This window comes from Myxocyprinus asiaticus, chromosome 43 (genome assembly GCF_019703515.2).
Source record: "Myxocyprinus asiaticus isolate MX2 ecotype Aquarium Trade chromosome 43, UBuf_Myxa_2, whole genome shotgun sequence".
NCBI lineage: Eukaryota > Metazoa > Chordata > Actinopteri > Cypriniformes > Catostomidae > Myxocyprinus > Myxocyprinus asiaticus.
The window spans coordinates 33105547-33120332 of record NC_059386.1 but is presented as its reverse complement, the minus strand read 5'-3'; the positions used below and the strand labels follow the sequence as shown (position 1 = coordinate 33120332).

Genomic DNA, 14786 nt, shown 5'->3' with positions numbered 1-14786 from the left:
CAGAGGGGTAATCACTAGTACACAAGCAAGAGAGAGCAGTCTATTTTATTTATATTAATTTTCGCACCTGCATTCCAATCTACATCTTGGTGTAATCCTTCCTCATGATCACGCAGCATGTTTTCATTAGCTAAATGGGAGGCTAAACACTGTTGAAGTGTGGCGAGACTCATGCAGCGCGTGCAAGCCATTCGTGCATCACAAGCCGATCAACTATTTAGCCCTTTTCGGTGAATCGCACCTGCAAAATCCTAAAACGTTATTTCCAGGTTTAATTTATATTTTGAATAGACTCGATGTGGGTTTATGTTTTCTCTTTTAATCTTTTAATGTAATTTTGAATGTGACCGTGGTTTAAGAAGGGTGTACCTGTATGCTGGGTTGGAAATCTCAAGGATTAATAGTGGTGTTTTCCTTATTACATCACGTGTTATTCTGAAAGCAAAAAGAAACAAATGAAACACGGAATGTAGGCTGTCATCCGCGCAGCCTGACCGGAGCAAAGCGGGTGCATTTAAATCACACGATTAACCGAACGTGAAGCGTTACTGGCTCGTGTTGCGCGAATGGCTTGCACGCGCTGTTGGGTATAATGCAGTCTCGTCAAATTTTTACTTTTTGTTTAGCCTCCCATTCAGCACAAGAAAACACGCGTGATCATGAGGAAGGATTGCATCAAGATGTAGACTGGAATGCAGGTGAGGAATTTCATATGAATAAAATTGTCTACTTCTCTCTCGGCGTGCCAGTGATTACCCCTCCGCGTGCCATATAGGCTGCCGACCCCTGCACTACACACTTCACTATCTCCAGAAACAAGAGAAAAAGGAACAGATGATGTGCTTAAAGGAATAGCCCACCCGAAAAAGAAAATTCAGTCATTATTTACTCACCCTCATGTTGTTCCAAACCTGTGGGCTTTTATTTTTTCGGTGGAACACTACAGGACATTTTTGAAAAATCTTTCCAATATAAAAAAAGGCTCCAAAATTAACAAAAACATCACATAAGTAATCTTTACATTTTGATATTCAAAGTCTTCAGATTAGTGTGAGGAGCAGACCATTATCCACTGACAACTTTCATTCATTGTAGCTATGAAACAATAATGACATCAATTGTCATGTGTTCTTGCGTGTTTTGTGACCAAATGTCATTGACGTCAAAACCGGCACATATCAGGTGCATCCTTGCGTGTTAAAAATCTACATGCAGACCCACGAATAGAGCAGAATGCAGATGTCTGAAGACGTGTTTTTAACAGATGAATTTCTTTTTAACTTGACAAAGCGTCTAAAACAACATGGCGCTTCTGCGTAAGATGCCCGTGTAATGCATGTTTACATAGGAACACAATTCAAAAACAGTTTGGACGGACACAAAAAAATGTGTTCAGTGTGAATGGACCCTAACAGTGCCATATTTGATTTAAAAGCTCACTGGAGGGGAACAACTTTTCACGAAAAAATTTTGTATGGCTTTAGAACAACTGGTTTTGCTTATTTTTGTTATAGGATCCATATTTTACATTAGACATCGTTTCAAACCCAACATAGTAAAAAACATAACCTGTATTTAATGTATCCTGGGTTGCATTTTCTTCTATCTTGCATAGTTTTGTTAATGGTTTTTAAGTAGAAGGGCATTCAAGTGACATTAATTTTGTTGATGATGTCATATGTCTTGGTGGTCCAGACTTTAAAGCCCTTTATGTACTTGCCCTTATATTTACAGTGCAATGCCATATAAGCACAGGTAAGACCACAGATGGCTCATTACTGTGGTTAGGTCAATGTAGCCAGTCTTTCTAACAAAAATAATAATACATTATTTTATTTGTTATGAAAAAATAGTAGCCTAAACACATTTAAAAACTTAAACTACAACTGCTACAGTTGTTGTAATAAAAATGAGGTCTAATAGATTCTACCTAATAGATTAGTAAAGATGATTATTTCACACATGGCACAATGCTGTATCTTTTCCTCCTCAGTGCTTTCTAGCATGTGGGGTATGGCTATCCTTTGAGAGGATTCAAATGGGTCGCATCAATTTTGTGATCTGCGCTGTGACATCGAGGGAAGTTACTGTACTGAAACCAGGCTTCAACTGCACTGTGAAAATATTGCATTGCAGATGAGAAGCATATTAAGCACGTATAAAGCCCCAGTAAAGTTTCCAATGGGATAACCCTAGCACTATTCTTTCTCTGCTGTCCGCAATCATATCCAAACAGACCTGCGACCCACCAGTTGAGAAAAACTGCTTAAAAAGACTTGGAATATAGCTTCACCAGGCATATGGACTTCTTTAACAGCGTTTTTTTTAGGTGGTCACTATGAACTGTCGTTTAATGGGAAACAGCAGTGTAAAGATTCTTCAGAAATTCTCCTTTTGTGTTCCACAAAAAAAAAAAAAAAAAAAAAAAAAAAGACTGTCATTATTTCCTCACCCTCATGTCATTCCAAAAATGTATGGATTGGAAAAACATGAGAGCAAGTCATATGCGGAATTATCTGAGTGAACGATTCCTTTATCGCAAGATGAAAATGTGTCAGGAAGAACAATGAGCAAACCTGAATCATGTAGAGCTGAGCGATGCGGTACTCCTCCACGCTCATGGGCATGGGGATGCGGTACTCTTTGATCAGCATGTTGGCCGTGGAGCGGGGCTGGGCTGCAAACGCTCCGCTGGGTCAGTGGCAAATCCACCAGGATGGCCCTTAGCTCGAGTGCGTCAAAGGGAAGGAGCCGAGCTCATTTCTCAGACCTGGCCAGAAGAAGGAGAAACAGCCATATCAGACTCTGAATCATCTACAGAAGTTCAGAGGAATGCAGAGGTGCATAGTGGGCATTTTTAACAATTAGGAGAACAGTCACTGTAGTAAAATGTATACTTAAAAATGATCAAGGCTGTTTTCTACACTGTTTTTCACTAAATGAATCCAAGGAAGAATATTTTTGAATCATTTTCATTATTACTGTATATACAATAACAAGTACAATATACAGCCATATTTACCTACATATACTGTGTGTTCACTTAAATGTTTTAAAAGAATGTTCCAGGTTCAATTCAAGTTAAACTCGAACAACAGCATTTGTGGCATAATGTTGATTAGAACAAGAAATATAGTTTGTTTATGCTTTGTTTTTCAGAAAAGCAAAAACCACGGTTACAGTAAGGCACTTACAATGGAAGTGAATGGGACCTGTCCACAAACATTAAAATACACAACGCTTCAACATAATAGCCAGAAAAAATAAGCATTATACACGCTAACATGATTTTAGTTTTAGATTAAATTAATTTATCTTAACTTTTTTGTCATGACGACATAACGCCACAAAACCCTGTAATCTGGTAGGTGTCTCAACGCTGGTAAATCCCTGATTTTATCACACTAAAACCATGTTAACATGTATAATGTTTGTTTTTTCTAGATATTTTAATGTTTATGGACTGGCCCCATTCACTTCCTTTGTAAGTGCCTTACTGTGACCGCAGTTTTTGCTTTTTAGAAAATACGCATCATACGTATTGTGGCTATACTTTTAAACGCCATGTATTTTAACATTTAGTTTCATTTCAAGTACTAGAATAGACAAGAAATAGCAAATATATAACTATATATACTGTATATACACACAATTATGTACACATTTGTTTATGGACTAGCCCCATCCATTTCAATTTTAAGTGCCTTACTGTCAGGGTTGGGGAGTAACGGAATACATGTAACGGAATGACGTATTTAAAATACAAAATATAAGTAACTGTATTCCACTACAGTTACAATTTAAATAATTGGTATTTAGAATACAGTTACATTCAAAAAGTATTTTAATTACTGAAGAGATTACTTTGCATTTTATTGTCATTTGTTTCATTTAATATTTAGTCCTTTCAGATGGAAAACATTTATACATATAAATGATGTGATCCAAAGTGCATTTGAACAGCGGTGAAACACTTTCTTATGATGTGTTACATTCATATGAGCAGACAGAGAAGTAAGTTTGAAGTAAGTTTGGAGCAGAAGAAATAGAAATAAACCTTGTGTAAATTGTCAGCTTTACGCTAAGCTAAAATGCTATTTCTAGCCATTTTACATGCACATGTTACCAGGCACGATCATATATTTTTATGAAGAAAATTCACGTTGGATCATAATTTCTTTTTTTCTAGTAAGACCTTTGATATTAGGGCAAAAATCATATTCTTGATAATAATTTTTTTTTATTGTTTTCCTGTAAAAATATCTAAGAATCCTTAAAACAAGATCAATTTGCATTATCTCCTTTCAAACGCAACACTGCATAAGATATTTCGGTTTTTCAGAGAATGTATTTTTAACATGTGTATTTTGTCTTAGTACTGGCAGAGTTTTTATAGTCAAAACAAGTGAAAAAAAAAAAAAAAAAATCTCCCAGTGCTGAAGAAGTAATCCAAAGTATTTAGAATACGTTACTGACCTTGAGTAATCTAACGAAATACATTACAAATTACATTTTACAGCATGTATTCTGTAATCTGTAGTGGATTACATTTCAAAAGTAACCCACCCAACCCTGCTTACTGTAAGCACCATTTTTGTTTGTTATTTTTTGGTAATTGAGGGAGTCCAAAAAATGTTTTTTGTCAAAACAATGCTGTCAATTGAGCTGAATTTGTATAGAACCTGGAATATTCCTTTAATATATGAAAAACGCCTCATGCAGACTTGACATTTTTGAGTGATGATGCAAACAAATCATTGAATTCGAGTTCTGAACAGATTTAGCGAAACAGCCAATTTGAACTGATAACCTGAGATCATCAGAACTTCAATCTTACATTTTTTTTAAACAAATATAAAGTTTACAAAAAAACAAAATCAGCACACACAAAGGCTTTCTAAAATTATCTCCAAAAGAAAGGTTTGTATGCGAAGTGGTTCGGGATGAATTAATTGCATACTTATGGCCATTGCACATCAAACATGAATGTTTGGCGCGATTTCTCGCCACCATCAACATTTTGAATAGAAACTATAGAAAAAGAAAAGCCCTGACCAATCATTTATAAGCTTTAGATCACATGTCAGAAGCTGTTGCAGTTACCAGAACCAGAGCAACTGGTGGCACTAAAGCACAGAAAGCTTTTATGATCAACAACATTAAACGCTGAAGTAACTCGTGCAAGATTAAAAACTTAAGGGTTCTTCTCATATGAGTTCTCTTAACATGTAAATGATATTGCTGCATCACTGCCTTGCAACCCCTTTAAAAATGATCTGATCTTATGTGGACTGTCTTCATAATTTATTCCATATTGCTGCATTGTTTGGCCTTTAAATTTAATCTTACGTGAGTTTTCTTAGATCTCTAATATAATATATATATTGCGGCATCTTTCCTTTTGTATCACTTTTTTAATAAACAACTTTAAGGATCATAAGTGTTTTTCTTCGCCAATATTAATAATATTAATACTATTGCTGTGACTTACAGTGCGCTCTGTGTGCTTTTGAAAATGAAACAAAATCGTTATTGCTGTGCTATTTTTAATAGTCGTTAGAAGTATTAATGTATCTAATGCGTCAGACTGAAGATGGGTTTTGTTGGGTGAGATCGGTGTTTTATTGCTTGCACTCTTGGAGCGTGTAAATGTAATCACGTTTAATTAGCAACATGCAGGGTTTTGAGCAAATATTACACAAGTAAATGTACATGGCAATAAGATACAGTCAAATATTTGTTTTAACAGTCAGAGTGTGCATTATGCACTGATTTTAAACCAATGAACTTTACACAAGTATACAGTTTGTGTGGCAGTTGCATATAATCACTGTTGTTCCAAATGATAACATGTTTTAACCGTTAATATTATTTTTAACACTCTATTCTTTCTAATCACCCGTCAGACTGTGTATACATGATAATACTCTGTCAATTTGTCCAGTAGGTAAACAGAAATAGTTTGTGAAGTGTCTTGAAAGTTTTCTTCCTCACTGAGCAAATCAACAACACAATCACACAGCTTGTAGAGAAATCCATTTTTATTTTTTCAATCTGCTCGCTGGAGAAACATCTGCAAACTTGTCAAATAGTTATTTTTCTTCTCACCCGGTGATGCACGGACCAGCTCAAAAGGTGCGTTGAGCCACCTACTGTTCCAGGCTAAAATTGCTTGTCGATTAGTGCCACCTATTGTAAAGGTGTGAATGTGCTAACGAAAATTCGTTTCGCTTTCTATGGGAAAGGGCCATTCGTCGTTGATTTGCCTCACATAATCGTGTTGCGTTTGGTGTGACAAGGCCATTAGGGTTAGCGGTTTAGAACAAACTCCAACTAAAGCGTTTGAGAAATATTAATACAGATTAAGAACTGTAATTACTTCAGAGCAACTCACAAAACCAAAAACCAAGTGATATTCTGCATAATCATGCATGTATTACACACTCTGACAATGTGTTTACAATTCCATGCAGTGCAACCAGCTCACAAATAATAAATACAGTGTTACTGTACGCCAGCAGTGGTGTAATGCAATCCAACTGTCCACTAATGGCGTCTATGCCAAAGGCTGCAGGAAAGAAAGACACGATGGGCCTCTTTCTAAGCTCTTGCCTGGTGGAAGAAATGTAAACCCACCTGATGATGACACAGGGGTCCAGCAGCCACCGAAACTCTTCTGTAATTCAAAAGGGGGAGTCACATGACCCAGGGCACTTAGCATAAGACGGATTATCCACGGCCAACTTAAATAACTCTTTCTTGGAAGTGTGTACATGATTCTAGGTGTGCTGGTGTAAACATAGCATCAAGAGATTCAAACAATCAGTGACTGTGAACTAAACAACCATTTTGGAGTTCCCAAGAGAGGCCAAGCTGGGTGCAACAGCTGTCAGCTAAAACGGCGACCATGATTATAAAAAATCTTGCTATTTAGACTATTAAAAAAACAGGTATGGCTGGGTAACATCATGCAGAACATTTGTGCCATCTTACCCCTAGTTAAAAGGAAGCATTCAATGCAATTTTAAAAAACTGTCAGAGCTCTAGACAGGGATTTGATTAGATGATATATAAAGTAGCAATAATCAAAGGGTCAAAAGGGAAAGTTGAGGAACTACGGTTTACTGGTGGTTGAATACAAGATTCCAAGATGGCGTTAAAGGGATAGTTCACACAAATATGAAAATTCGGTCATCATTTTCTCACCCTCATGTTATTCTAAAACTGTTATGACTTTCTTTTGTGGAACACAAAACGACAAATTTAGCAAAATGTTCATGCTGCTTTTAACCATACCAAGCCTCTACAGACACATCAGAAAAAGGCACGAAAATTCAGAACAAGTCAAAAAGGAGTGCTTCAAGTCAGGAAAACAGTTACGAATTTATGAAACGGTAAAGGTAAGCCAAAATTCACAAAGTCTTGACTATCAAAGTGGGATAAGGAAACTAGGGCTGTGACAATTAAATGATAAAAACTGATAAGAATTGAAAATTAAATTAATCGACATTTATTTATTTTTATAAAGACTAGCTACATTGACCAAACCACAGTAATGAGGAGCCATCTATGGTCTTACCTGTGGTTACTTATTATATATTACAAATGCCACTGTTAAAAATGGAAGTAGTATCCTAAACATAAGGACAAGTACAATAAAGGACTTTAAAGTCTGAACCTTTAAGAATAATGAACTAATTGTGGATAAAGTTTTTCTTATGTGTGTATTATATGTTCCGTTCTAATGATGTTTGATATAAGGAAACAAAATGGCCTGGATTGACATCATATTTCTAAAGATTACCTAAATAGTTAGAGCCTGATGAAAAGAAAATGATATCTGTTGTGGAGCAGGGAACAAACCTTTAACAGTCCCAACTCAGTAAAGTAGTTAAGTGGTAAAAAAACACTTTTGAAACAGAAAAACAAAAAGAAAATGTTAGATTGGGCAAAGAAACAGACATTGGACAACAGATAATTGGAAAAGAGTGTTATGGATCTTAACCCCATTGAGCTTTTGTGGGATCAGTTAGACTGTAAGGTGCGTGAGAAGTGCCCGACAAGACAGACACATCTCTGGCAAGTGCTACAGGAAGTGTGGGGTGAAATGTCATCAGAGTATCTGGACAAACTGACAGCTAAAATGTCAAGGATCTGCAAAGCTGTCATTGCTGCACGTGGAGGATTTTTTTGATGAGAATTCTTTGAAGTAGTTTAAGAATTATTTTTTCAAATTGTAATAGTAATTTTTCACGTTATTAATGTCCTGACTATACATTGTGATCAGCTGAATGTCACTTTGGTGAATAAAAGTACCAATTTCTTTCCATAAGAGCAAAATCTGTACATTATTCCAAACTTTTGGCCGCACATTTATACACATATACACACACATACATTAAAACAACCTGCCTAATATTGTGTAGGTCCCCCTCGTGCCACCAAAACAGCACCAACCCGCATCTCAGAATAGCATTCTTGATCTCTCTCATCAACAAGGCGTTTCCATTTGCAGAACTGCCGCTCACTGGATGTTTTTTGTTTTTGGCACCATTCTGAGTAAATTCTAGAGACTGTTGTGTGTGAAAATCCCAGGAGATCAGCAGTTACAGAAATACTCAAACCAGCCCATCTGGCACCAACAATCATGCCACGGTCCAAATCACTGAGATCACATTTTTCCCCATTCTGATGGTTGATGTGAACATTAACTGAAGCTCCTGACCTGTATCTGCATGATTTTATGCACTGAACTGCTGCCACACAATCAGCTGATTAGATAATCGCATGGATTATTGTTGGTGCCAGATGGGCTGGTTTGAGTATTTCTGTAACTGCTGATCTCCTGGGATTTTCACACACAACAGTCTCTAGAATTTACTCTGAATGGTGCCAAAAACAAAAAACATCCAGTGAGCGGCAGTTCTGTGGATGGAAATGCCTTGTTGATGAGAGAAAATGGCCAAACTGGTTCGAACTGACAAAGTCTACGGTAACTCAGATAACCGCTCTGTACAATTGTGGTGAGAAGAATATCATGTCAGAATGCTATTCTGAGATGCGTGTTGGCGCTGTTTTGGCAGCATGGGAGTACCTACACATTATTAGGCAGGTTATCATGTTGTGGCTGACCGGTGTATATATACACACAAGTATTGTAACATTTATAATTTAAAAAAAAATTAATCCACAATGTAATGAATAATTATTTATGTATTTAAAAAAATATTTAAATAAAATTATGGGAATAAAATGTGGCTTTTTTAAATCCGATTAATCGAATAAATAATCGAAGATTAATCGACTATCAAAATAGTAATTAGTTGCAGCCCTATTACAAACAATAGCTCTGTACTGTTGTGTGTCATGCAGTTAATTTTTCATAGTTCAATCCCAAATAAATTGTAAAGACATCAGTATCATGAATAATGGTCAGCTTGAAAATAATGTATTGATCTTATCTGTTCTATTGAAACTATTATTCATAAATGTATGAACCTTTTACCATGGTAACCATAGTTTCTGCAATTATTGTTACCAGGCTTTCTACAAGACTTGAAATTCATATGGTATCACCAGTGCAAAAAGCTTTCAGATGCTTTCTTTCCTTTCTAATAAGTTGTCACCAGTTTTATTTGTTTGTTTGTTTATATATATATTGTATATTAAAAAAATATCTTAACAACAATTGTATTCACTGTGGTATTTTTGGCAGAACTATGGCTGCCATGGTACATGTTTGTAGGGGTTAAAAATATATTATGCTTTCAAGTTCAAACTGGATGCAATTGATTTTATCAGTTTCAACAATAATTATATCTGTATGAATCTGTCTAAATCAAAAATGTTTAGTAAATTCATGGATATAGTAAATACAGCATGTTACACGATTTTAAAAGTGTGGGTCCCAGGTAAACACAAAATGTCATATTTGGTTCCTGGGCCGAGAAAGTTTAAGAACCCCTGTTTTAAACAATAATATTTAATTGATTTGCATCATTCAGAGTTCAACATTATATAAAAGTGTTTCTTCTCTTTCTGCATATAAATATCGGACTGTAGTTTTGTCATTCTTCCACTATAAAGGTAATGGAAGGTCACAGCTGGAATGGATTATCCGTGAGTGGAAACATGCCTCTGATGGTCATGCTGGCGAGTCTCTGCTGCCAGCAATGGGGCATTCTGGTATTAAACTAGGTCAGGCTTGACCAGAATGTGTTAAGACACCATCAAGACGGCCTGAGACCTTCACATAAACCTCTGCTGTATTCCAGAGACTGATTTTGTGAGGAGCAAATCAATGCCACAATGAAATACAGACACATCTACAGGGTTTTTTGGGGGTCAAAAAAGATCTTTGGTGGTGGCTGACGTATACAGTCAATCAAATGCTCAAAGTTGCAATTAATAACTAATTCATTGCATTCATTGGATAAGAGTTATTTTTCATCATCCAAGCACCTGGAACCTTTTGAACTCAACACGGATTTGTTTTACTTTAATGTGCTATGTGAAATCAAATTAAACTAATTTAATTAACACCTTATTTCTGGATAGTTTTAATATGCTGATAAACTAGCCTAATCTTTAGGAATATCTGAAAGCAAACAAGGCCAGTTTACTTCCTAATATCAAACATCATTCAAACAGAACATGTATTACACAGGAGGAACACATTGTACATAATTTATCCATGTTTTGGAGGTCCAGACTTTAAAGACCTTTGTGTACTTGCCCTTATGTTAACACTCCAATGCCATGCAAGCCCAAAAACATATTGTAAAATATAATAAACGTATATTTATTATGAAAAAAATAGTAGACTGAACACATTTAGAAACTTCAACAACAACTGCCAAGGGTTGTAATAAAAATGTGTGCTTAGTGCTTATAAAGAGAGATGAATATCACAAGGTTGCTAAATCGCCTGGCAGAAATGTGTACTACAGACATGGCTGGCATAAAAGCGTCAAAATAAAGGTGCATAATTTTTTTTTCTCCACTTTTCTCCCCAATTTGGAATGCCCAATTCCCAATGTGCTCTAAGTCCTCGTGGTGGCGTAGTGACTCGCCTCAATCCGTGTTGCGGAGGACGAATCTCAGTTGTCTCTGCGTCTGAGATCGTCAATCCGTGCATCTTATCACATGGCTTGAGCGTGTTACCATGGCGACGTAGTGCGTGTGGAGGCTTCATGCTATTCTCCACGGCATTCACGCACAACTCACCACGCGCCCCACCGAGAGTGAGAACCATTAATCGCGACCGCGAGGAGGTTGCCCCATGTGACTCTACCCTCCCTAGCAACCGGGCCAATTTGGTTGCTTAGGAGACCTGGCTGGAGTCACTCAGCACGCCCTGGATTCGAACTCGTGACTCCAGGGGTGATAGTCAGTGTCAATACTCACTGAGCTACCCAGACCCCCCCAATAAAAGGTGCATCTTAAAAAATATACATCAAAGTTGACGTTGAATCGATGACATTGCATCATTGGTTATTTGATCGATTCATCATTTCAGATCAATAGATTGTTACACCCCTTGCAACAACAAACAAAAATATACGAGTTAAAAGAAAACACGACCCAGACTACATTAAATATGGGTTCACTAGCAAACCATGAACAAAAATACATGAGGTAAAAAAACACAACCCACACTACATTAATACAGGTTCAACAACAACAAAGTTTGTGCTGAATTCTTCTCTTCAGAGATTTATACTGTTTTAATAGTTTAATTGTAATATTCATTTAATATTACAAACATTTCAATGTGTTATTTTAAGGACATTTTTGTTTACATTTGTGCGCTAAACAATTTTGGTTCTGTGCTGGTTCGCCACTTGATGTCCAATGTAAAATCTGGATCCTGAAGCAAAACCAGTTGAGAAAAAGTGAAATCTTTGCTTACACTGAAACCAGTTTGTCTGGATGCCAAAACACCATCCTTACTTGAAATCACATAGATTGCTGGTGTGTCAGCCGTAGGGTGTTATAGAACTGAACATAGTTTGAAAACGTCTCAACGCAACCAATGGCATTTTTGGTGTTTGACAGATTATATCGTACAACACAGACAGATTCGACAGCAATGTACAAGGATTTTTAAAAGGATATCTTCCCTCCTTTCCACTAGTTGGTAACATTATGCTACACTACGTCCAAGTAAATCACCCAACATTTTAAACACAATTCTCATTAACTGCAGATGCAATGGAACAAGCTATTTTCCATAATTACGTTCTGAAGGTTTCTAAAAATTCCTTTCGTTGGCAAGTACCCCCAGTTCTCATGAGAGGACAGTTCCAATTGAGAGAGCTCTCCAAGGATCCTAAGCTATCTGTGTCCAATCACACAAAACCACACACACTCAGACACATGGAGCTTGCAACATGATCCAATATCTTTTTAAAGTACATCTCAAAAACAGAATGTCTAAATCACCAAAAACGACTATGAGAGTCAAAACAGACTAAACAGAAGAGGAGCAATAATATTTAAATGGCATATTAATTCGCTTACAGCATTAAATGAGCAACGCAAATGGTAATTGCTTGTTTGTGTCAAGTGTCCATGCCAGAATGTTAGATCTTCATGTCAATTACTGTACATCAGAACATCAAAATATGCTGCATTTCAACAGGTTTCTAATCAAAAGGACACCTAGAGTATCTTTTATTTGATATATATTTATATATATTTTTTATTATTATTATTAGATAAAGAAATGCTTGCAGAGCGTACAATATATGTAACGTACACCCTATAAAGTGACTACAGATGGCCAAATGTTGACATCACATTTAACCATTTCCTTGGTGAAATTAAGTAAGATTTTTTCCCACCCCGACCACCATCTTAATACGTCAAGGCGTGTATCAGTTATTGCAAGACGGTGTTGTTCGGGTCTTAAAAATGAATGATGAATATTTCCATTGTGACATCACAATCAAAAACATCACCGATTCATTTGCATGTGAAAATACAGTGGGATTCAAGTGCATTCCATTAGACACTCAGAACAAAACAGGAAAACATTCAAGTGTTGAATTGCGTTCTCAGCACAATTATACTCTCCCAAAAAACACCAGTTGCATCGAAAACCAAGCACTGGGACTCAAAACCAAGCAAAATATCCATCCAATTTACCTGTTAAATGGTGCATATCATGCTGTCTATCCATGTGTTCTGATCAATCGACAAAAAACATTCTTTGCATATCCTATTCCCAAACAGAACCATTCTAGCATCAGCACCATTGTAATGCTACTTTATCCTCTTGTGTAAAATGGCACTGAAAAAACACTGCCTGTTAAATCATAGAGGAAACAAGGGGGGAAAAAACGTCTTTTTTATCTCCTTCTCAGTTGCAACCTTTTCCTCTGTATCGTCCTCTTGTGGGGCTATAAAGATCTGTTGCCATGGTAATGCAAAAGGCTGTTGTGGGATTGGCTGGGGTGGGTGTGATGAAAGCGGCTCAAGGACGGCCCACTAACTGCTGTGCTAGTGAACAGCCCCACCCCCTCCTGTTTGCATTTGCTCTTGCAGACTGACTGATAGCTATTAGATTGAGTCTAAGGGCAGCACAGAGCAACATCTGCAGCTTAATATGAACACAGGCCTGTCACTAAACATTACAGTGGAAGAAAAAAAATCTGAACCGGTAACAGGCGAAGCAATTGTACGTACTGTCTTGTCTCGCAAGACATACCTTTCTTCAGAGGCAATGATTGCAGTTAACTTCATGTAAAAGTAATTTAAAACCATGCAGTGGCAAGAAAAAGTATGTGAACCCTTTGGAATTCATAAAATGGTCATAAAATGTGATCTCATCTTCTTCAAAGTCTAAATTAAGACATCTCATAGACTTCTATTGTTTATATAGAGCTAATTGTAATGACTACAGACTGCATGAAAACATCAACCCTACTCCTAGAAGAAATTCAAAGTCACAAGTATTGAAAAACACAATGTGCTTAAGCTAACAACACACAAACAATTATAATCTTACATATCTTTATTGAACACATCCCATTAAAAGTTCAGTGTTGTGGAAAAGTAAGTGAACCCTTTGGATTTAATAACTGGTCGATCCTCCTTTGGCAGCAATAACCTCAACCAAGCATTTCGGATTAAACCTGCACAATGTTCAGATGAAATTTTGGACCATTCCTCCTTACAGAACTGCTTCAGCTCTATATTCTTAGGATGTCTGGTGTGAACAGCTCTCTCGAGGTCGTTCCACAGCATCTCTATTGGTTTAAGGTCTGGGCTCTGACTGGGTCAATCCAAAAGGTGGATTTTCTTTGCAGAAGCCATTCTGTAATGGATTTACTTCCATGTTTAGGGTCTTTGTCCTGCTGCATCACAATTGGGAATTCATTTTTCCCTCGATGATGGCAAACGTTCCCAGCCCCGAAGGAGCAAAGCAGCCCCAAATTATGATGCTCCCTCCACCATACTTTACCACTGGGATGATGTTTTCATGTTGGTATGCTGTGCCCTTTTTATGCCATACGTAGTGCTGCGTGTTCTTCCCAAAAAATTCAACTGTTCACAACAAATGTTCCCAGTAGCACTGTGAAGTGTCAAGGTGGTCTTTGGCAAACTTCAGACATGCAGCAATGTTTTTGTTGGAAAGCTGCGACTTCCTTTGTGGTGTCCTGCCATGGATACCATGACAGTTTCATATTTTCTGTATAGTAGACTCATGAACAAAGCTGCTAACCAGTTCCAATGATTCATTCAAAACATTAGTTGTCACTCTAGGGTTCTTATTTTTTTTT

General features: G+C 36.9%; 1 protein-coding gene across 9 annotated transcripts in view; it reads right to left on the bottom strand.

Annotated features, from left to right (window-relative positions):
* LOC127433694 (membrane-associated phosphatidylinositol transfer protein 2-like) overlaps nucleotides 1-14786 on the bottom strand; it is a 694725-nt gene that overhangs the window by 659406 nt on the left and 20533 nt on the right. For 8 of the 9 annotated variants that reach the window (XR_007895915.1, XM_051685798.1, XM_051685797.1 and 5 more), the window contains one exon: nucleotides 2577-2770. Coding sequence is in view for 8 of the 9 variants with exons in the window: in XM_051685798.1 (XP_051541758.1) it covers nucleotides 2577-2654 (78 nt within the window). In the remaining variant the exon portion in view is untranslated. Of the gene's footprint in view, nucleotides 1-2576; nucleotides 2771-13149; nucleotides 13445-14786 lie in introns of those variants that run through there. The other variant, XM_051685799.1, reaches the window with a different exon arrangement.